The 24,886-nt window shown below is 39.8% G+C and overlaps 1 protein-coding gene across 2 annotated transcripts in view; it reads right to left on the bottom strand.

Moving 5' to 3' along the window:
* CMSS1 (cms1 ribosomal small subunit homolog) overlaps positions 1-24,886 on the bottom strand; it is a 398,213-nt gene that overhangs the window by 5,393 nt on the left and 367,934 nt on the right. For both annotated transcript variants that reach the window (XM_028134803.2, XM_054714032.1), the window contains exons 3-8: positions 13,753-13,824; positions 11,599-11,728; positions 8,362-8,421; positions 7,156-7,258; positions 3,416-3,476; positions 2,071-2,158 (exon numbers count right to left, since the gene is read on the bottom strand). In XM_028134803.2, coding sequence (XP_027990604.1) covers positions 2,071-2,158; positions 3,416-3,476; positions 7,156-7,258; positions 8,362-8,421; positions 11,599-11,728; positions 13,753-13,824 — 514 coding nt within the window. The remainder of the gene's footprint in view (positions 1-2,070; positions 2,159-3,415; positions 3,477-7,155; positions 7,259-8,361; positions 8,422-11,598; positions 11,729-13,752; positions 13,825-24,886) is intronic.

Below are 24,886 nucleotides of genomic sequence, written 5' to 3'. Positions count from 1 at the left end.
TCCAGGAAAGAGAGAGGTGAATCTCTGGCTGGGGGCTGGGGGAGAGGCAGCGTCCATCCCTGGCCTCTCCTGCTGCCCAGCCAAGCTCTTCCAAGTCTGTGTTTCATAGAAGGCCTATGAGCACCTCTCACCTATTCCTTCATTTTCATCGCCCCATCACGTTCACAAGACAAAAATCCAAACTCCTCAGATTACTGTTCAAGGCCCTCCCTCACAATCTGACTTTCTTCCCAGTTGAATCACAAGACAGTACAGTCCACGAAGTCTCCGAGTAAGAAACGTGGTCTCTTCAGTATAAACAACTAGCATTTTTCGAGTTCTTAAGGTATGACACTCACTGTGCTGAGCTCTTTATTGGCATTCAATTTTCATAATAATCCTCTGAGAAAGGTACTATTTCTGTCTCTGTCATTCTGATAGAGAAACAGGTTTAGAGAAGGTAACTTGCAAGGTCATAGAGCTGGCATGGTTAAGTTGTTGTACCTGGGATCTGAATCCATAACAGGGTTTCTTGGACTCAGCACAGTATTGCTCATTTATCATCTCCTCCAGGTATACCTCTCCACCTGCCCTCCTCTGATTCAGCTCTTCTCCTGTTCCTGAATGTTCCTGAATGCTTTCCTCACATCTCCACAGATCCTACTTTAATTCTCCCCATATTTAAAGATCAGTTAAAAACTCTATAAAGCTTTCCCTGCAGACTCAGCTACCACATCAATCTCTCCCTCATGCCAACTCCTCTAGACTCAGAAGTGCTCACTTGGCCTTTGGGCTTTACTGTCTTGTATGGTCAATCTAACTCTATGTGCACTTATCTCTCAATGGGATCAGGAGATCCCTTTTGGGGACGGCTCAGGAACCAGGAAAGCCTAGATTGAGTGACTCTGGGAGGGCCACTTAACCCTGTGTATTTTGGTTTTCTCTCTCAGGAAATCAGAACCCTAGCCTGCAAGGGTGAGGTGAGTACTACATGAGATATATGTAAATGTGTCTAGCATACTGCTAAGTTCACAAAGGAACTAAAAAATATTTTTTTCCCTCCCTTATCTGGGGCCTCCAGTTTGTTACTTATAATTGCACAGAGCTCTGTGTACAGTGGGTATATTTATCCTGGGTGGCTTTCATCTGAAGAGAAACACTAGTATTTTTAGTTTTCATTTGCTTTCTGGCAAATGACTATCTCTATACCGAGTTACTATACTAATGAACACATTATGTTTAGAAATATGAAAAATCCAGGAATAGCTCCTGTCAGTTATGAAACAATGTGTATTACTATATTGAAGAAGTAATTTGGAAATGAGAATTGATAAGAAATCTTTAATCTGTCTGGCAGGCAGAACAGGTAATAAGATCATTAGCAGGTTAGCAGGTGGATGTTGTCTGGAATACTTTCTGGGTAAAGCACTACAAGAGAAATGATTTAGAATATCAATATTTCATCCACAGAAACTACATTTTAAAAATGTTTTTTTTTTTAAATTGATTTCAGAGAGGAAGGGAGAGGGAGAGAGATAGAAATGTCAGTGATGTAAGAGAATCATTGATTGGCTACCTCCTACACGCCCCCCATTGGGGATCAAGCCTGCAACTCAGGCATGGGCCCTGACCGGGAATCGAATCATGACCTCCTGGTTCATAGGTCGACGCCCAACCACTGAGCCATGTCAGCTAGGTGAAACTGCATTTTTGTTTCAACATGTTTTCAAGTGGAATGGAAGTTGTGGGGAACCAAGACACAATTAAGTGAGAGGGAAATACTGAACATATCCAGCTCTACAAATTTCAGAGGGTGCAAAATGATGGAATCAATTGTGGATCCACTAACCTGTTTAAAGCAATTGAAATCTGAATGTATTTAGGTGGGCACATGCCCTTCAGTTTCACAGTTCTCATCCTTCCCTACTCCATCATACCTGCTGGCTGACTTTAGAGACTCACAGCTGAATTTCCAACTCCTTAATTAACACAGAGATCTGGTTTCACTGCATCACACATGTGGTTCCCAAAACTCACATGGGGGTACGGCCAACTCCCAGCTCTGAAGACTATCACTGGCTCTTTTCATACCTTGTTTAACGAGTTCTTTAATTCTCCCTGGAGTTCCTACACCCAGGTGCACGGCCCGCTTCTCCAGCAACTTTACCTGCTCCTGGACCTATTCCAAGATGGAAGAGAATAAAGAGAAGTGTGATATTGAGGCAGACTACCAAAATATATTTCTCATACAAATGTGGACTTCGTCCACAGTTTCTGACTCATAACTCCCCAAGCCTTTGCAAGTTCCTAAGTGTTGAGAGTGATAAAGCTGTCTTTTGTTATTTGAATTAGGAGACTTTTGGAAGCAGCTGAGGATGGAGACTGGTTCCAGGAGAATCTCCTATGTAATTAGAGGGTTGAAACTTTCACTTCCACCCCCAACCTCCAGGGAGGAGTGGGGGGCTGAGGTTGAATCAATCGCCAATGGCTGATGTTTAATCAATCATGCCTAAGTACTGCAAGTCCTTAAAACACCTGAGAGGAAGGGTTTGAAGAGCTTCTGGGTTGGTGAACACATGGAGATTTGGGGAGAGTGGTGTGCCTGGAGAGGGCATGGAAGCTCCACAACCTTTCCCATCCCTGCCCTAGGCATCTCTTCCATCTGGCTGTTCCTGAGTTACATGTTTTTATAATGAATCAGTGATCTAGTAAGTAAAATGTTTCATCAGCTGCTCTAGCAAATTAATTGAATCCGAGGAGGGGGTTGTGGGAACCTCTGATTTAGAATCAGTTGGTCAAAAGAATATGTAACATCCTGGACTTTCAACCGGTGTCTGAAGTTGGGGTATGAGGTGTGCATGCGGTCTTGTAGGACTGAGCCCTCAACCTGTGGAACCTGATGTGTTTCTAGGTAGACAATGTCAGAACTGAGTTGCATTGTAGGACATGAAGCTGGTGTCCAGAGCATTTCTTGGATATGCGAGGAAGCACCCCCTCCACATGTTGGAAATTGGGTCCAGAAACTCTTTTCAAAGAGTCATTAGAAAGTGCAATCAATCATGGGCCAATTTAGAGCATTTTGTCTAAAAGTTAAGAAAGTTAAAAAGCAAGTGAGACTACCCTTGTTTAGGGCAAAGGAGGTTAACATCAAGATAGAAGAAAACTGGTAAATCTTCAGAGTCCAGGGTCAAGCCTCAGCTTCTGTAGAGGAACCTCGGAGCAGGGAAGAGTGTGACTGCTGTGGGGAGAGGTGGGTGTGTAGTATTAGGGAATGCAAAGAAAACCAAAATGGTCATCAAATGTGTTGTAGAAGGAGGCACCAAAGAAAACCCTTGCCAAGGAGTTACAAAGAGGTTGGAGAGAAAAGCTGAGGTCTAGAAGTGACCCTTAAGGATCACTAACATCTTCCACCAAGAACCACAGGCGCTTTGCTTACCTTTATGTGTTTTGCAAATAATTTCATAACTTTGCTGTCTCCTCTGAATGCTGTCATCGACCTAATGAAAAGGAATAGATTAATGCACAAGAAAAGTCACTCCTTCTGGGCCTGTTGACTAATTCAGTATTATCTTTCTTTATTCAAAGAATACGTGCATTTATTGATATGTATACTAGGGGCCCAGTGAACGAATTCGTGCACCTTGAAAGGAACTGTGGGCTGCGAGGCCAAGGTGGGCACAGGGACGGGTCTCAGGCCATCCTCCATGCCCCCGCCTGGCCCCTCCCACTGCGGCTCCTCTCCGCCAGCAGCCCTGCTCCTACTGCCGCTGCTCCCACGTGCTGACCGTGCCAGCCCTGCTAGCACCCGCTGATGGTGTGGAGTGATTGGGGCCAGTGCCAGCAGTGGATGCGAGTGGGGCCAGCACTGTCAGCAGGTGTGAGCAGCGGCTGCTGCCCTGATTGCCTCTCAGGAGCAGGGGGAGGTCGAGAAGCCCTGAGGGGCGATTGGGGCTGGCAGCTGCCACTCTCACCCGCTGATGGTGCTGAGTGATCAGAGCTGGCACTGGGCACTGGCAGCGGGTGCGAGCAGCGGCTCCGGCACTGGCAGTGGATGCGAGTGGGGCTTGGCAGCAGGTGCGAGCACCGGGCGGGACTGTGGCACGCAGGAGCAAAGAATTTTCAGTAACCACCAGAGGCTCACCCCGATGATAGCAACTGGCGCCCCACCTTGGTCTGGCGCCCCTGCTCACCTGCTCCACCATCCCACTGTGGCCGACACCCACCATGTTCCACAATCTGCTGCCTGTTGTTGATGCCCACCATGTTCTGCACGCACCCCCTGCTGGTCAGCGCACGTCATAGTGACTGGTTGTTCAGTTGTTCTGCTGTTTGGTCTATTTGCATATTAGGGTTTTATATATATAGATATGTTCACCTGTATGTGTATATATACACACAAAAAACAGTTCTGATATTTTCAGGCTAGCCCTCTCTGAAATGAAAATGGGTGGCCTTTTATTCTGGCTTCTCATTCTCACATATAGGGTTAGCTTTACTTAGGTTTTCTTGGATACTGAAACATGGATCTGCACTTTACTTGCAATACAGAATTTCTATATTTCAGGTTCCTAGCAGATAACTGATCTTCAAACTCTGTAGTATAGTTCTCATATAAAATGTGGTTGTGAGAAATCTCTTACAACACTGGGGTCAGCCTGTGCTCCGGGGCAGTGGGGGAGCTGGGATGAGCTGACAGGGTGGAGCAAGAGGGTTTGTGTCTTTCATCAGAGCAGCCTCCTCTTTTATTTACTTTGCAGAGTGAGCTTTTCCATAAAATGTTTTATGTAGAAATGCTTCAGATATAAATGGGTATAAAATAGCAATACCTTTTAGTCGATGTTTGGGGCAAGAACTAACATGGAAAAACTGCTTTAGAATATTATTTTCCTTTATATATCATTATTATGTTTGGGGAAATATTATTGGTCAGCAGGAATCTATGAGTTTGCAAATAGTGAATCATGTTATACAAGTGCTGTTGCACTTGATTTTTAAAAATATATTTTTATTGATTTCAGAGAGGAAGGGGGAGGGAGAGAGAGGGAAACATCAATGATGAGAGAGAAGCATTGATTGGCTGCCTCCTGCATGTCCCCTATTGGGGATCGAGCCCACAACCCGGGCATGTGCCCTGACTGGGAATCAAACCACAGGTACATAGGTTGATGCTCCTGGTTCACAGGTTGATGCTCAACACTGAGCCATGCCGCCCGGGCTGCACTTGATCTTTCACTTATATGTAAGCTTTCTCCAAGGCAAGGCTAACTAGGAAGACAATTTAGGGGACATATTTGACATAACTCATGGTTCTCAAGGGAGCAGATATTCTTACAAAAGTTAGAATTATTCACCATTAGTCTTTATGAATAGGGCTCATTGTGCCCGCTCAAAATTCACCTTTTGCAAATCCCCTAACCTTGAAATGGATCATAATATTACCAGGTGACACAGGGAAACACTGAGAATTGGTAAATGAAGTGCGACAACATAGTGCTTTTATGTCCCCCAGAAAGGTATTTGTGTAAAGTAAGCACTCAAATTAATTTGACAAGTTGTTTTTAAGAGGCCACCTTGAGGCCAACCTCTTTGCCATTAGAGCTTGAATATGAAATAAGTTCTGTGGTGGTAGTTTTTAAAACATGGAAAAGTCTATGCAAACTCCTATTACTTCAAATAGAGCTTCCCAGAGTAGTGGGAGTCTTGAAGATCAATTGTCTAAGCAGAAATAGTTGAAAGAAACACTTCTGTGCGTGCCTAATGGGGAAAGGAGAGTTTGAAGGACTATTAACAAAGCTTAATGACTACTTTTCTAAATTAATGATCTGATTAGTTCATTTAGACAGGTAAATGCTAAATACCTACTGAGTGTCTACATTTGCACCTAAGTCTATTTGATCAAGTTCCTCTTTCTTCAGGACTTAAATTTTCCTTTACTTTGTCTTGTGCCAAAACCTGGCACAGAGCCTGGCCCTTTCAGTAAATCCTCTTTCACTCTGATGGCTCTTCCCCGAGAGCCGAGTGTTACCCAGACCTGGTGGAAGCCCTTTTGTTTATTCTACACAAATGACAGTAAATGAAAAAGTATGTGAAAGCACGCAGTAAAGCACTGACAAATTATCTTTACAACGTAATTTTTACATTAAAAATTCTGGTCCACTGGAATTTATCTTGGTATAAGAAGTGAGATATGGATCCAAGTTTATTTTTCCAGGCGGCTGCCCAGTTGTTCCAGTACCATTTATTAAACAATCCATCTTTCCCTACTGATTTGTCACCTTGGCCATACGCTACATTTTCATATACATGTAAGTCTATTTCTGAACTTCCAGTTCTCTTCCACGGATCTAATCTGTCTGTCATGCATGAGCCAGTTCCATACTGTATTGATTATTGAGACTTTGTAGTATGTTTTTTAAAAAAATCTGATACTATAGGCATAGTACCTGCTCATTAGTATCTTTTTCAGATTTTTGCTGAGGACAGATTTCTTCTCATATGGACTTAGAACTAGTTTACCTAGTTTAAAAATAATTCTTTTGGAGTTCCATTGGGAATCTATGAAGCTTGTGGATTATCTTAGGTAAAACAGACATTTTTACATCACTGAGTCTAATTATTCAAGGACATGGTATGCCTTTGATTGTTCAAGGTCTTCTGCATCACTCTGAAAAATTTTCTTTATGTAGGCTTTCATAAGTTTATTTCTTGGTGTTTCATCTTTTCTTCTAACTGGTTATTGCTATGGTCTCCCTGTTTCCACCCTTGCCCTCTACCATGTGTGTTCTCCACACAGCAGCCAAAGGGACCCTTCAGGATGATTATCCAGATCATTCTGACTGTCCCCTCTGTCTGGCACGCTCTTAGCCCTCTGCTTGGCTTTCTCCTTCACTGTGTTCAAGTCTTGGCTCACATACCATCTCCTTAGAGAAGCTTTCTGGGATCACCTTTTAAAAGAAGCCCCCATCCACTTCTATACTGTATTTTTTCTTATATAATTATCACTAGCTGACATTACAATGTATATTTATTTGTTTGTCTGTGTCCCTCACTGGAAAGTCCTATGAGAGAGCGGATTCTGTTTCTCTCATTGCAACATCTTCAGCATACAGAACATATCAATACGGCACACACAGCTATTCAGGAAACATGAACAAACTAATAGGTAAAGCGTCCAACCTAATGAGCTCCAGGGCTCGGATGGCAGAGCTGCAGATGATCAGCATTAGGACTGACTTCTTCTCTGTATGGTTTTTCCGAAGTTTTACCCACTTAGGGCAGACTGAAAAAAAAAAAATACCATAAGAGAAAACATTATTCTAAATTAGTGTTTAAGTAAAATAAGATAAATGAGCACTGTTTAGATTCTATTCTCTGGTTATTGTAGGTATTGGATTAAAATGAAATATCATTAACTTACAACACAAAACATATATTATGCCAAATAGCTAAAGTGACTAGTTTTAGGAATAAGTAAAAAAAGTTTAAAAAGAATGCATTTGTGATACCTTTAATTGGTTTGATGCTTGAAGGCAATGTTTAGCAGGAAAAGAATTCTGATTCAATGATGTTAAATTTTAAAGGGACACTGAGCATAAAATGTAAAATAGAAATGACATTAAGATAATAGCAACCATCTGGTGAGCAGTGACACTGTGCTAGGCACTTTACATGTGTTCTCTTGTTTAGCTCTCATAGCCCCGTGCAGTTGATTACATTTGCTGAATTTGAGGGGGAGAAAGGTTTATGAACTCAAGCTGAGTGTCCTCAGAACTGAATAGAGTTTGAAAGAAGAATGATAAATCCTCTACATCTAAATATTTCATTGTTGGTTACAGATAAACGACGATGCTCGTGTGAATAATCTAGTTATTTCTGACTACACACAATACATGTTGAAAAGGTCAAATTAGATGGACTATATAATACTCAGGGTCAGAGTTCTGAAGATGCGGACAGAGCCTCAGAATCTCAGAGCTGGAACAGGGGTCACACAGTCCAACTTCCTCATCTTTTAGATAACAAAGTCAAGTCTCAGAGAATGCTCAGTGACTTTCCCCAGGTCAAAGAGCAAATTAGTGATGGATCTGAACTAGAATGCTAATTATTCTCTAGGTTCATAGACCAATAATTCTCATGTGTTATAAAACAAAAATCAGACCAAATCACAAATTCTCAAAGCCAGACCAAAACAAGAATAAACTTAAATTAAAAAAAGTCAATATGAAGAGGACCTAAAACACCCTCCATTTAAATTCCATTTGAGGTGGAAACTTTTTATTTTAAATGTAGTTTTGAAAATTTTTATTTTGAAGAGACTGAATTTATGTTTTAACGTAATAACAATTTGGTGAATATTTTTTTAAAAAATGAGAGCTTACTTACTTTCTTTTAGGTATGATGAAAGACTATGAGTCAAATCGTTGACCTTGAGGAAACAGGAGTCTAGGATTATGAAAAACATGCTTTGTAGAGAATTCTGCAACTATTTCATTGTTGATTTCACATAATAAAAACAGATTAAACCAGGTTGTATATCATTAGCGAACTGGGGGCTCATCACATATTTAAAGTGTTGTCTAGGATATAAAACATTAGCAACAGCAATAACAAGTAAACATTAACTGTCCATAGTTTCTTAGGGTAGGGAAGTACAAGCTTATTGTATTATTCAATGGATTAATGAAACATCATTATTTTTCAAATAGCAGGCAATATACAAAGGCAAAGCTGAAACAAAAATCTATGTCGATATATTCCCAATATAACATTCAAACATAGGGAATTGCTCAATCAATGACAATCATGGTTTAGCAATCATGTAGTATTGTTAACTCTGTAACGGAGATGATAAAAAACCCAGCAGGTTTATTGTCCTAATTATTATTATTATTTTTAATCCTCACCCAAGGATATTTTTCCCATTGATTTTTGGAGAGAGTAGAAAGGATGGGGAGAGACACGAAGAGAGAGACATCAGTGTGAGAGAGCTACACCGATTGGTTGCCGCCACTGCTCCTGCACACACCCCAAAACCGGAACTGAAACAGGGACCCGACGCTCTATCCACTGAGCCAAACTGACTAGGGCTGTCCCACTTTTTCTACAAGGAAAAGTCTGTCACACAGCAGACTGCTAGGGAGCAAACTATTACTACATTAAATGACATTTATATTGTGACCCAGCATTTATAACACATTATGTGAATAATGAAGTTCAAAGATGTTGCCTCCTGTAGTGTTGTGGAACCTTCCATGGTCTTTAAAACTAATTTCCCAAGCCTGGATATGATCAGGCTTACCTGGAGAGCTTTGCAGAAGATACAGATTCCTGGGATGGACTGACTTTTTCATAGTGAATCAGGATTCCCTGGGGGTGAGCCTGGGAATTTGCTTTTTAAGTTGCAGCTAGCCTTCAGGCTTTTAGCGCTGATCTAAACCACACTGCAGCTCTCAGGAGGACAGCAGGGTTAGCTCCAAGGGACTCCTGCCTCGAAACTAATTAAGTGCCCATGTGTCTGACATTAACAATGTACAGCACACCATGTTAATTGAAAAGACATGTTCCTGCCCTACAGACACAAACAACCTCAAATCAAAACCAAGTTACACACTTGGCAAACTAAATAGGAAAATATTTTATTATTTACAGCCAGTTTACACCCCTTCCTGAGCCTGCACCAAACAACCCATGGCATGTCCCTACTCTCACCTAGCACACACTTCCTCTCTGTCCTTGGTCTCATCAGTGTAGTGATGGGTCTTTTCTCTCAACCCTTCCTATGATGCATTCAATCACTGGGAATCAGAATGGCCTAATTTCTTAACTGAAAATGAAAACCTGCTCTTTTTGTTCATAATAGTATTTTTAACATATTTACAATTATTTTCTAAATTCCTCCCTAAACCAACTCATGCCCACATATTCTTGCTTTCCTATATTACTGAACTCTAATACAGCAATAATATAATGTAAACTCACTATGGAACTCAAATGACTCTTTAAAGGCTTCTTCTGACCTTTGACTCTCTACTGTTCTAGCAAATTAAGGTTTTTGATGTTCCATGAGGTTACAGGGGAGCAGTGGTCCCATTATCTCACTAGTCCTTCCAAAGTTGAAGGTATGCTCTAACAAAAAACAAGAAAGGAAAAATGGCCACTGAGCCACAGTAAAACCACACTCCCAATTAAACCTTGAAAAGAGGCTTTGTTCTAACACTTGCTTCCTGAGAAAGAGCAGCCAGGACCCAGCGCTCCTCCAGAGGGACTGCTGTGCTGAGAAGAGTGCTGCTAACTGCAGTGGGAGCCGGGGGGCCCAGTAAGCCAGAACTCCAGGTCTCGCTATGTGGAAATGCACTCTTTCCATTCCCTAAAGGACACCCCTTTTGGAAAAGAAATGCACAGGGCACTCAGGTCTCCAACCCAATGTGCATTTTATAAAAAAAGCTTATCACAGAGGAATTATAAAAATTCAGGGAACAGGCTGTTTTTCAGCTTCTCAGGCCTCTAGAAAGCATACAGTTGTAATGGAAAAAGGAAGTCAAACCACCCTTGACTTTTTCCAAAAGCAGCATTAGGTAACCCTTGTGGTCTATAACTAGCTCACCTCAGGCATGGCACCCAAACTGTTTGCATTTTGAGTTTATGACAACATCTTTTTTCTTCAATCTCTGCCCAGGAGTTATAGGATGTATCATAAATTTAAAATTAATGAAAGTAGGTTGTTTTAAAATGTTTTCAATGTATTTTAACTTAATTATAAATTCTCTAAGACAGTAGATTCCAAACAATAGTAGGGTGAAGAGTCACCTGGGTGACGTGTCAGCCTTGCTAACAATGCACAATTTTGTCCCTATCTTTAGGTAGTTTGGCTTGAAAAAGTTGGGCCAGGACCCAACAACTATCCTAAAAGCAAAACCATAATTAGAAATCCATGATAAGAGCAACAATAAAACTAAGCTGCTTCTTATCTATAAAGGATGAATAAATTAGTGTTTCATGTGTATACTTTTAAATGTGTGGTTTATCTTTATTTAATTTCTATCCTCCTTAGGGATTGTTACTCTTTGAAGAATCTGGTCAGAAAAAAAAAATAAATAAAAGCACCCAGCTGGTGTGGCTCAGTGGTTGAGCCATCGACCTATGAACAGGAGGTCACAGTTTGATTCCCAGTCAGGGCACATGCCCAGGTTATGGGCTCAATAGCCAGTAGGGGGCATGGAGGAGGCAGCCGATCAATGATTGTCTCTCATTTACGTTTCTCTCTCTCTCTCTCTCCCTCTCTGAAATCAATAAAAAAATATTTTAAGAAAAGCATACTCAACAACTAGCCTTTTGAATAAAAATACAATTAAAATTATTAGATTACCATGTAGCATCTTAATAAAGAAATCATCCACAAATTAAAATTACGAGGTTGAGGAAAGGAGCATTAGTATGGGGAAAATATATTAATGTCTGGTTGAGATACCTTGCCATAACATAAAGATGAATCTGTTTTGCTCCTCATCAGGAAAACTGCTAGCAATTAACAATGGATCCTTCTGAATGAGTAACCTCAGAATAGTAAGAAATTAAAAAAAAAATAAAAAAAGGAAAAAACCCAAAGAAGCCTGGCTGTACCTGGTAGCTTCAGTTCTTCTAATTCAATCACTGAGCGGCTGCTGCTGTAATAGTCCTTCATCAGTTTCTGCAGGTCTTCAGGTGTCCCAGGTTTTGGCTCTGATTTTGCAAGAATGTCAGTAATTTTCTTCTAAGACGAGAAGAAAGAAAGAAAAAAAAAAAAAACAAGGAGGAAAGACTTTAGAATGGCATTTGGCTTATGATGGGTTGATTCCTCTGGCATTTAAACTGCACATAGGCTTTGGTGGTAGCCAAGTATGAATGTGAGTTCTAATAAACACACTTGAGAAAACATAATAGCAATTTTTTTGGGCACTGCTGCTTTGAAAAACGAATGGAGGATCTAAAAGATTCCTTGTAACTCCTAGTTACAAAGACATCTAGGAGAACCGACATTTTTACAGCAGTCTTCATAATAGGGTTTTATTTTCTGTTAAAAGTTAAGAAATCTTGATTCTGTGGAAGCTCTCCTTAAACCTGGAAGGGCAGAATTTTGAGAATTTCTTGCCTAACCTGGTTTTTCAAGCACTGACTCTCACTTTGGATTTCGGGGATTAAGTAAAAGCTACAGGAGTAATTTGAGCATAGGACTCGCTGCAAAGGGAGACTTTTTTTTTTAATTTTATTATTATTTTTTAAAATATATTTTATTGATTTTCCACAGAGAGGAAGAGAGAGGGATAGAGAGCTAGAAACGTCGACGAGAGAGAAACATCGATCAGCTGCCTCCTGCACACCCCCCACTGGGGATGTGTCCGCAACCAAGGCACATGCCCTTCACCGGAATCGAACCCGGGACCCTTGAGTCCGCAGGCCGACGCTCTATCCACTGAGCCAAACCGGTTCCGGCAAAGGGAGACTTTTAGACCATCAATTCTCAAGTCTTGAAGTGGTCCTATGGGAAGCAGAACAGGGAATACTGTACATCTATTTTGATTTGGACCTATTTGTGTAGCATTTACCGAATGCCTGCAATGTACTAGGAACACACAATCGTTCCTTTAATTTTCATCATAAACTTCCCTTCTCATTTCCTTCTAATGTTTTACCAAAGATCTAGAAAGAGCTGTTCCTCACCAACCTCCCAGTCCCCAAGTTTTTCCCCTCCTTCCACAATGTCCTCATTTCTATACCACTGCCGAGAATGGTTAAAGTTCTGTCAAGTGAATTAACTTTAAAAAATATGTCATCGGTGGGCACATTTTAGCATGACCTCAGCCAAGGCTAAACTATCTAGCCAGAGTTCTGACCTTGAGCCACCAAGAACTTAACACTCCTGAAGGCCATTAGTGCACAAACTATCAAAGAGAAGTTAACGTTACTTCTTTAAGGACTTGCCAAACCTCAGCCAATTTGGCATCTCCTATCTTCCTATTTGGCCATTTGCAAGCAAAGAAAACATATGCACACACACACACTGCAGTTTTCTAAAAGCTTGCTGTTAAGTAATTGGTTTGAGTCCATCTTCTCTCCTCTAATCCCAATCATATTTCCTCTGCTGACTTCAGCAAGACCCTTCTTGGCAGCGAGAGAATTATACTCCTGTTTTCACAACTGTGGTGGAAGGTCAGAGCTAACCACACTTTCTCCAAGTCTGAGCCATAAGAAAGTTTGTATAGGAGCAAGAGTCTTCCATATGCTCACAGGCAAGTATTAAAATACAAGGGGTGCCTTTTGATTTAAATTATGGTTCCAAATGAGAGGCTGAAATGCCTTATACTACCTACATTGGCTTATTTTCTTTTTGTTAATACTCTAAGATAAAAGGTTTTAAAAATTGAAATGGGTAAAAAAAGAAGGTTGGTAAACTTCTTTCATCGGACAGAGCCAGAAAGGCCATAGGGCAGGAGAGCTCTGGGCCCCTTCTAGAATTAGAAACCCATGTCTGACTTCTAACCACAGTGAAAACACAGGGTGGGTAAGAAAGATGTTTAGTGTTTCACAAAACTGAAATAGGAATCAGAAGGATTTATTTTTAGCTACAACAGAAGCACTTATTACAAGTGACCTTAGGAAAGTCACCAAACCCCACTGAATCTTACAATTTCTGCATCTCTTAAGTTGCGATGATAATAATTGCCTCATCAAAGCACACTATACAAAAAGGTGATGTAACCCATGTAGGACCACACCATGGTAAGGAATTAATATTACCTTTCTCCTCTTCCTGGTCTTGGTGGCATCTTCTTTTGTTTCCTTTGGTTGTACCAAGAAACATTCCGTAGGCTATAAAAAATACAAATGAGAAAACTTTCCTCTTAGCATGATGAAGTATCAACTAATGGTACCAACCCCAAAGTCCTATAGCCATGAATATATTCTTCAGAGCATCTTGGTAATATTCTACAGATAGACTCTAGGCTATTAGGCAGACGGAAAAAATCTTTGAACAAAGGTCAGAATATGTGAGTGCACATGTGTGTTTGGGGAGGTGGTGCAGGATCTTAAAGATTAAAGACAGTAGCCAGGTTTGTAAAATACAGGCAGAAATAGATGTGATGAAAATGAAGATGTAATGAGAATGTCTGACTGGTGAGACTTGTGTTTTCCATGAACTAGCAATGTGTGAACCTGTGTTTCCAAGTCACTAGTCTATTACTTTATTATTTTGTAACTCTTTCCTTTTCTCAATAAGCATAGAAAATCTGAAATAGGATATATTTACTTATATTTTTATAATACCTGGAACAAACATCTTACCTATCTATAGTGACTACAAAATGAATGTTTCTATTGATGGTCTGAGAAGTCTTGGCACCAGGCATCTTGAGTAACTGATTTTGCCTGTTGCCTTGACCCCTGAATACCCTATACTGTTTAGTGCTATTTTTACCCTGCCCCCCTTTTTTTTTTAATGTAGAAAAACAGGAAATTTGGACTATGTCCTTGATTTATAAAATAGAATGCCTCAGATTCCATATTTATTAATCATAAGCAGGAATATAAAATGTTTCCTGTGCTGGGTCTTTTATGCAACATTTTCAAAAAAGTGACCAAGTAAGATATAAAATGTAAGTGAAAACTTATTCTGAGTTTTTCCTTGATTAAGTTTCCATCCCAACTAGAGCGTACTCAATTTAAACTGGTAAGCTACTAACTAAAGCAATCTTGTCTCCACTGGCTCTGTTTAAAATGATTACAGATGAAGCTTTCTATTACAGTTTGCAGACTGTCTGCAGATTAAGAATGCCTATGGCCTAAAGCCAGAGAGAGAGAAAGATATAATGCTACATAATTTCTTCAAGACACAGAGCCAGGACCAGCAGTTTCTAGACACTGTTTCAGTTAGTAGAGAAGTAGATGCAAAGGGCTCAAGATTAAAGTAACATGGAATCTTGAAATTTTAGCTTCTTCTCAGTTAAAACAAAAAAAACCTACAAAGAGCAATTGCATCATAGCTAAAGAATAAAAGATATTATGACCTCTCTTATTTAGAAAGTTAAGCTGTCTTGTGGATGCAGATACATGCCAATTAGAAACTGGGCCAAGGCCACTAATGTGTCACAGAAGCTGCCAGATGGTCATAAGAGTCCAATTACAGACCAGGCCAAGATTCAGCTCATGCTCCTAAGGCAAAGGCCCAGATATGATTAGCAGATCCCTTAAGGCATTCTGCAGTATCTTGTCACCAGTATCAAGGTTTTTGGGAAGCAGATGTAGAAACCGGTTCCATTTTCTTATTTAGCAAATGAGGGTGCTCTTTAAGAGTATATTCAATGTGCTAGGTTGTATTTATGCTAGGTTTACAAAACAAATCAGCTCAACATGACACAAATCTGGAGATGAGCTCAGTTATAAGAGTATAGACTCTGGCCCTAGCTGGCTTGGCTCAGAGGATAGAGCATCAGCTTGTGGACTGAAGGGACCCAGGTTCGATTCCAGCCAAGGGCACATGCCTGGTTTGCAGGCTCAATCCCCAGTAGGGGGCGTGCAGGAGGCAGCCAATCAATGATTCTAATCATTGATGTTTCTCTCTCTCCTTCTCCCTTCCTCTCTGAAATCAATAAAGAAATATATTTTTTAAAAAAAGAGTATAGACTCTGGAAAAAAATAAAAATGTAAGTCTGAATCATGCATTGGAAAAAGGAAACATGCTTTATGAATTGCTTTAGTCAAGATACAGAATCAGTTTTACATGCTAGGTTCAAATTCTTAGATCATTCTAAAGAAGATGCAGTATGTTTGTTTTCTGGGAGCAGTCACCTTAGCTGGTTGAGGTAGTATACAAAGAAGCCAAGTTTATTGGGTCAATTTCTAGAGTGGTGAGATGAATTTATGAGGAAATACAAATCCATAGTATTGAAGATTCCTAAACTTAGCTGTCTAATGAATGCTGATGCTTACCCTCACAGACTAGGTAAGAAGATGTGGAAGACTTAGGCCAGGCTAAACTAACCATTTCTGGAAACAAATTCGAACAGCATATATGTCTTTGATAATTGATAAGTAATGCCATTATATGACTTTATAAGAAATATAATGATTTTAAATATGTAGCAAAAGATGTAGTTTAAATATGTATTTAGAAGAATCACACTTCCCAAAAATATATGAAAAAGTTAAAGCTTTTAAGTGAAGTAATTGGGGCATATAATCAATCCTTTAAAGTGCAAAAATTATATTCTTTAATAATAATTCTTCTGGTTAAACATAGCAAAACAATGGCAAAATGTCAATATACTGGAAATAAAGAAAAGTGAAAAGATACAAACCTCTAAGAACCAAGAAACAGAGAGGTTAACAGTAGTGGAGAGATTTCAACAACTTCTTTGAAACTAGAAAGTGAATAAAACTGCATGGCAGTGATTTAGCAGAGAGAGAAAGCTAGCACCTGGGTTTCTGGAGAGGTGGAAGCTAATAATAAGTGAGTCTGGTGGACCTGTTGGCCTCTGAAAAGGTTTAGTAGGTGGAGGTAGAAGATACTATAGAGAACGAAGGGTTTACAAGAAAGAGATTGTTTGAAAGTTTATGTTTAGAAAGATTAGCCTCCCTCACACCTTCCATTGAGCTGTATCTCCTGCCCAGGCAGGCAAGCAACCCTCTTATTACTGCTTCCTCTCATCTGCTTTTCTTGGCAACAGACTGGAGGTTTATTCTCTGGAGAGGACAAGAGGACCAAGATGTCTGACACAGGGGAGACAGGACAGAGGTGGAGGCTCACTTCCTTTTCCTGTCCCTCTTTCAGGATGTTTCAAGCCAGGCTTATATATTACCAGCAGGAAACCACTAAATTATTCTTTGGAAAAATGAAATGGCCTAAGAGGAATGCCACAAAAAGTGACATTTGGGGGTACCATATTAAAAATCTACCTTGTCATCCTACCCCTACAATGAAATCCACTAATCAACAAGCCTTACTTTATACAAAAATTTTCTAACAACTGTTTAATGTATCTCTCTTTACTATGAATAGACAGCTAAAGTTCATCAGACAACTAAGTACAGTCTCCAACGTAAGAGCAAATAACAACAAAAAAAGAATCCCGAGGAAAGAGGTATATTTCTTGAAAATAATTACAATTAATATTCTCAGATATATAAGGAAAGAATTTGCATCCATGAAAAACAGATGCCATAAAAAGATATGATCAGAAAACATTTGAACATTAAAACAAATTAAAAAGTTGAAATAAAAATGTAGAAGGACGGCTTAAAGATAAAGTAGAGACAATCTCCCAGAAAAAATTTAAAAGTGGTAAGAAAATTAGAGAATCAGGTCAAGAGATTCAACATTCCAGTAAAGGAATTGAAGAAAAAGGGGTCATATAAAATATGAAGATGGAGTGATAGAAACTTTCTAGGACATGAAACTCAAAATTGAAATCCCGTTAGGTATAGAGTATAACAAATAAGGAAAATACCCCAAAGAGCATCACTGTGAAATTGGAGAACATTATGGACAACTGAAAGATTCTAAAAAATTTCAAAGTGAAAAACAATAACATTCAAAATAAAGGGTCAGAAAAAAAGATTGGTTTCAGATCTTGAATAGCATTACTGGATGCTAGAACTCATTGAGCAGTGCCTTCAAAATTATAAAGAAAACGTATTTAAAAACTAGATTTTATACCCATCCAAACTATCAATAAAGAGTAAATTAAGGTCTTAATAAATTTGCTTTCTACCCACAGATACTGAAGGTGTACCCCAGCAAAATAAAGGTTTAATAAACCAAGTCCAAGGAAGATATGGAATTCAGCAAACAGGGAAACTAATCCAGAAAAGTGTTGAAGGGGCAGTAAAGAAAAGTCTCAATTGTTCAAAAGGCCCAGAGAATAGCCAATTCAGAGTGGAATAGGAGCATGGAGGTATGCAGAAAATAACAATAACTGATCTCTTTAGGCATATGAAAAATATTATTCATGAGCATGTGGAAGAGATGTTGGAACATATGGAAATAATTAAAAATAGGAATACAGCAAGCTAGACAAAGGGAGAAGTGCAGTAACTTTATTGATGTCATGAAAATAAAGACTTGTATAAGAAAGGAGGAGTGATTACAGCTTCTCTTTTTCTCAGGATTGAACAGTATTTCTATGGTCATAATAATAAAAGAATGACACCCATTTTACACAAAATATGATATTGTGTTGGCAGGGGATGTGGCAATTGGAGATGGATTAGAGGGGAAAAGGGCGAGTTATGTTTTCATATGCTACCTTGAGAAGTTAACATATCATGTCAGAAATGGATAAATCAAGAAACAGCAGTAAAAACTGTAAGGTAGCAAATAAGAAAAACAACTAAAAGTTGAGGATGACTACTTCTGAGGAAAAAGTTAGGGTAACAGTAGGAAAAGGGATCGCTGTTTTTTCATTAAACATTTTAATAGCATTTGAATATTACTTTGTTAAAAAAATTTAATTGCCATTTTATAACAAAAATGAGAATGTTCATTATAAAAAGAAAAACAATTTAGAAGTGGCTTTTAGTTTCTTTTGGGTTTAGTCAAAAGTTATTCAATACACACCACTAAAATATTTAAAATTAAAAGATTAATAAACCCAAATGCTGATATAAAGCAACTAAAAGTCTCATATACTGATGGTGGGAATGCAAAAATGTTACAATCATTTTGGGGAAAAGTCTAGTTTTTATAAACCTAAAATGACTCAGCAATTCCATTCCTGGTATTTACTCAAGAGAAATAAAAATACATGTTCACAAAACGACTTGTATATGAATGTTCATGACAGATTTATTCATAATAGCCCCAAATAGAAAATAGCTCAAGGTATCCATCAGAGAGGAATGGATAAACAAACTGTGGTATCCTATATAATAAAAGGCTAATATGCAAATTGTCCCTACAGGTGGGAGGTAGTCTTTCATTGACCACCAGGGGATGGCGGAACATGGTGGGCGTCAGCGACGTGGCACTGGCAGTGGTAGCAGTGGAGGTGCTGATGGCCCCGATGGACCCTGACGAGAGCGGGACCACGGCAGGATGGTGGAGCAGGTGAGCAGGTGGCGCAAGGCCAAGGCGGGTGTGAGGGGAGGCCCCGGCCAGCAGTTGGGGGAAGGAAGGCCCCGGCTGGCAGCCAGCAGCAGCTAGGAACCCTACCCGTGCAGGAATTTCATGCACTGGGCCTCTAGTATTCATATAATTGAATATTAGTCAGAAAATTTGTGAGGCAGACTGAATTGTGCCCCAACCCCAATTCATGTTAAAGTCCTAACACCCCTATATGACTATATTTGTAGATAGCCTTTTAAGAGGTAATTAAATGAGGTCATAAGCATGAGGTCCTAATCCAATAAATTTGTGTCTTTGTATGAGGAGGAAGAGAAACCAGGGATGTGCTCACAGAGGAAAGACCATGTGAGAACACAGCAAGAAGCAAGACCATGTAAGGACACAACAAAGCAAGGAGAAACCAAACCTGCCAACACCTTGACTTGGACTTCTAGCCTCCAGAACTATGAGAAATAAAATCTCTGTTGTTTAAGCCACCCAGTCTGACTTATCCAAAGAGGCCATACAAATGGCCAATAGACATATGAAAAGATGCTCAACATCGCTAATCATCACAGAAATGCAAATTAAAACCACAATGATGAATCACCTCTCACCTTCAGAATGGCTATAATCAATAAATCAACAAACAAGTGCTGGCAAGGATGTGGAGGAAAGGGAACCCCTGTGCCCTGTTGGTGGGAATGCAGACTGGTGCAGCCATTGTGGAAAACACTATGGAGTTTCCTCAAAAATTAAAAATGGAACTGCATGATGATATAGCGATTCCACTTCTGGGAATGTATCAGAAGAAACCCAAAACACCAATTTGAAAAAATATATGCACACCACTATGTTCATTGCAGTGTTGTTTACAATAGCCAAGATTTGGAAACAACCCAAGTGCCCATTAGATGAGTGGATAAAACAGCTATCCTACATTTACACAATGGAATACTATTCAGTGGTAAAAAGGAAGAAAATTTTACCTTTTGCGACATCATGGATGGACCTGGAGAATATTGTGCTAAGTGAAATAAGCCAGTGGGAGAAAGACAAATACCATAAGATTTTACTTATATGTGGAGTCTAATGAACAAAATAAACCAACCATCAAAATAGAAACAGTCTCATAGATACAGAGAACAGAATGACAGCTGTCAGAGGGGAGAAGGGTTGGACTGGGTGAAAAGGTAAAGGGATTAAGCAGCAACAACAAAAACTACCTCATAGAAATAGACAACAGTATGGTGGTAGCCAGACAGAAAGTGGAGTGAGGGTGAGGTAGAAGAGGAAAAGGCAGGGTAAATGGTGATGGAAGGAGACTTGATGTGGAGTGGTGAACACAGTACAATATACAGACGATGTATTATAGAACTGTATACCTGACCTATATAAATTTTTTTGGGGGGTTAACTTTTATTTATTTATTTTTGTTTTCTTTTTTTTTTAAAATATTCTTTATTGTTAAAAGTATTACATATGTCTCCTTTTCCCCCCAATTGACTCCTTCCAGCCCGGCCCTGTCCCCCACCCCCTTCAGCACCCTATTGTCTGTGTCCATGTGTTATGAATATATGCATACAAGGTCTTTGGTTGATTACCTCTCACCCTCCCCTGCCTTCCCTCTGAGATTTCATACTCTGTTCCATGCTTTGAGTCTCTGGATCCACTCTGTTCATTAGTTTATTTTGTTACTTAGATTCCACATATGAGTACAATCATGTGATACTTGTCTTTCTCTGATTGACTTACTTCATTTAGCATGATATTCTTTAGGTCCCTCCATGCTGTCTCAAAGGGTAAGAGTGTCTTCTTTTTAACTGCTGCATAGTATTCCATGGTATAAATGTATCACAGTTTTTTTTATCTACTCATCTACTGATGGACACTTGGGCTGTTTCCAGATCTTAGCTATTGTAAATTGTGCTGCTATGAACATAGGGGTGTATACATTCTTTCTGATTGGTACTTCGGGTTTCTTAGGATATATTCCTAGAAGTGGGATCATTGAGTCAAATGGCAGATCCATATTTAATTTTTTGAGGAAAATCCATACTGTTTTCCATAATTCTGAACCTATATAATTTTATTAATCAATGTCACCCAATAAGTTCAATTAAAAAGAAGCCACCCAGATTGGTATTTTGTTATGGCAGCCCTGGCAGAATAATACACTCAGCAATACAAAAGAAGAGAGCCACTATATATCAACATAATGAATCTAAATAACACTGTGCTGAATAAAAGAGGCCTTGAATAAAGAACATATACTGTCTGTTCATGTTCGGAAAATTCTAGAATAGGCAAAACTAATTGAGGGGAGAATGTCAGAACAGCCTCTGGGTCACAGAGTGTGGAACAGTGATCAACTGGGAGGTGGCATGAAAGGGAATGGAGCGATGGTAACCTTCTTTATCCTGTTGTGGTCTGTATAAAGGAACTAAATGGATTTGACAATTTTACCATTTATTGAATGGTAAATTTGACATTTGTGCATTTTATTGTATGCTAACTTTATCTCGAAAAGACAAAAAGAATCTTTAAATATTGGACTTTTGTTAATGATATGCATGATGAAGTGTCTGGGGGAGTGTACTGATTTTTCAAATTACTTTGAAATGTGCCAAAAATAAGATGATTGATGGACAGATAGTGTGTCTCAACACACTATTCATAAAGTTTTGAACTTTGAGGACACTGAGGGTAAGGATTTGTATAAAGTGAGGAAAGTCTTACTGAAAACGGAAGGAGAGAGAATCTTTGTTATGTAGTGATAGAAAGTTTAGCAATACTGTTATCTGCAGTTGCATGAAAACTAGAACATGTATCAAATGCCATGGGTTAAACAGTAAAGAAGATCCATATATTGTTGAAGGTGTTACCTGTTTTCTTGTGACTTAGAGTAAAATGAAAAGGAGGGAGTGTGGTGGAAAGAGGGACTATGAAAGAAGTCCAGGGTATGGCTGCAAATCCATTTGTTAAGACCGTAGACCCCAGAGTACCATTTAGTCACATAAGAGCTCTATAAAGAATTTAAAGGTTTGCCTCACAGATTTTCTCAAACCTGTCTCTAGGAAGCTTAAGGGGTATTGCTCCTCAATTGCCTCGGCAGGGCGCCAAGGCAGGAAAGAGTTTATCTGGAAATGATCTGTGGTTGTGCCAATGACAATGTTGTGAGGCAACCCAGTGGGAGGCTCACATGGTGAGGGATTGAGGCCTGCCAACAAGGGGGTTAAGCCCCCAAACCCTTGCCCACAACTTGACTGGCATTTGATACGTGTAGAGCCAGAGGGACAGAACCAAGTCATGCCTGTGAGAGAACAGCAACTATGAGGTAAAGAATTTTTATGGATCCAGAGACAGAGAAGCATCGATCAGACCATCAAACCTCAGAGGGAGGGTTGGGGAGGGTGGGGGGAAGGGGGAGAGATCAACCAAAGGACTTGTATGCATGCATATAAGCCTAACCAATGGACACAGACACTGGGGGGTGAGGGAGGGATAATGGGGGGATAAGCACACATATGTAATACCTTAATCAATAAAGAAAAAAAAGAATTTTTATGTTTTAAGCTACTAACTTTTGGGTCAATTTGTTATACCACACTAAATGAATATAAAGAGAATTGAGACACTACCATGGCAAGGTAGAAGGTAAATAGGAGAGTGGAGAGGACATAGTCTTTTCACTTAAAATCATCAAGAGAAATCTTAAAGATAAAGAGTGTGAGAGATATGAAATGATCAATGCTGAAATAATGAAACAGTAAGAAAATACAACAGTAGAGAAAGGTGAGTAAGGTGGGAAAGGGATAAGTACTCTTGCTGAAGATTCCTTTATGAACCAAGGAGATAAACAAAAGGCTGGCTTAAGAAAAAGAACTCCGGTGTGGCCTCTGATGGGGAGAGGATGGATCATGGAACCACTGAAAGGCTACTGACATCATGGAAGCATCAATGAAAAGTCATGAAATCCCTCCAAAGAGATTATATTCCTTAAGGGAACCGTAATTACAAAGTCACCAGGGCTGGCTCTGAAATCACTGAGGTTGAGGAGGGAAGAGGGTGATGCAATCTCTAGGAGTAGGGGAATTCATCATTTATTTTGGAAGCAATATCTGGAAAAAAAAGAACTGTTGGCAAATCTTTATACTTACATTATTAAGGAGGCCAAGGATGATTAGATGTGAAATCGTTTCTAGAGATGATGTAGTTGCATGGGTAAAAAAGTTCTACAAAATTATAAATCTGGGGCTCGAAATACTGGACAGCTAGAGGCTTAGACTCAGTAATAGAAGTGAGGTTAGCTGTGGTGCAGAGGGAAACACTACCTAACTTGACAGACACTCTCACCTGGTGAAACTAAAGCCTAAGTATATATTATAGCTAATAGCATAATGCCAGGCAGTTCCTTATGCAAGCACAAAAAATCCTAAAAACATAAAGAACAGCCTGGCCAGGTGTGGCTCAGTGGTTGAGCTGTTGACCTATGAACCAGGAGTGGTTGAGCTCTTGACCTTTGATTCCTGGTCAGGGCACATGACTGGGTTGCAGGCTCAATTGCCAGAAGAGGGAGTGTAGGAGGCAGCTGATCAATGATTCTCTCTCATCATTAGTGTTTCTATCTCTCTCTCCCTCTCCCTTCCTCTCTGAAATAAATAAAAAATATATTTAAAAACAAAACAAAACAAAAACCATAAAGAACAGTGAAGTGACTAGGCTAATTTTAAAAATTAAAAATTTATATAAAGCATAAAAATATCTTTTTTTATTCAGGAAAAAAAAGTAATTAGTATTAGAGAATAAATATTCAGTCATATCTACCAAATGAGTCAATTGCCTAGCACTGTGCTAGGTACTGTGGTGAACACAAAAGAACCCTGGCCCCCAAGGAGCTTATTAACTAGTTGGAGACTCAAGCTCTTTGTGCATAAACAACCAGAGGAAGATTTAAGAAAGGACAGTCTGCCTGACAAGAAGGTCATCCTTGGTGTGGTGATGGGTCCAGAGGGAGAAGAGCAGCTAGAGAGAAGATAGGGAGCCCACAGAGGATCCAGAGGGCAGTCAGGTGGGGTGGAGGACGAGAGTCCAGCTCTGATTGTTCAGATGGAGAAAACTTTCAACGAGGAGGCTAGAGGAGGGACACTGGATATCCAGGGTCCAAAAGACCTCAGCAGGCAGCAGGGTCAGGGAGCTGATGACTCACACGCTGGGACCCAAAGGGTTGAGATGGAAAGAGTGGTAAGAAAAACTGAAATACTGCTATAGTCACCCAATCCTTCATTTCACAAATAGTGAGTGCCAATTAGGGGCACGATTCTATACCAGGTGTGTGGAGATAAACTCTGGCCTCCAGGTGTGCAGCCTGGTCGGGGAGACCAGGGAGCTAGACGGATAACACTCAAGAGGCAGAGGGACCCAGGAGAGTCCCGTGTAAATTCTCTGGACAGGGAAATGAGAGGCTTGGAGGAAGGGCTTAGGGCATTTGTCTACCTAGGACCTGAATTCTGTAAAGCAATTTGATAGTAAAAGAAATTAAAGCAGGAGGGAGATGAATAAAATGGGCTATAAAATCATAATTTTTTTTTCTTAGCAAAAAACAGCAATGGCATGTAATCAACAAAGCACATGAAGACATGGTGAATCCAGTGTTTCCAAGTTGAAAGGAAACACAGGTGAAAAGAGAAGTGGAAAGAGATCTTCAGCACCTGTTCGCACCCACCCAAGTGGCCATAACCCCCAGAACCCATCACTCTGAGCCTCAGGTAATTTGTCAAATGGGATACCCTGTACTTCAGAGGGCAGCTGTGAGGACTGTGTGAGTCAGTG

This window comes from Eptesicus fuscus, chromosome 3, assembly GCF_027574615.1.
Source record: "Eptesicus fuscus isolate TK198812 chromosome 3, DD_ASM_mEF_20220401, whole genome shotgun sequence".
In the NCBI taxonomy this organism is placed as follows: domain Eukaryota; kingdom Metazoa; phylum Chordata; class Mammalia; order Chiroptera; family Vespertilionidae; genus Eptesicus; species Eptesicus fuscus.
The sequence above is the reverse complement of the archived record's forward strand: the minus strand, read 5'-3'. Positions and strand labels throughout refer to the sequence as shown.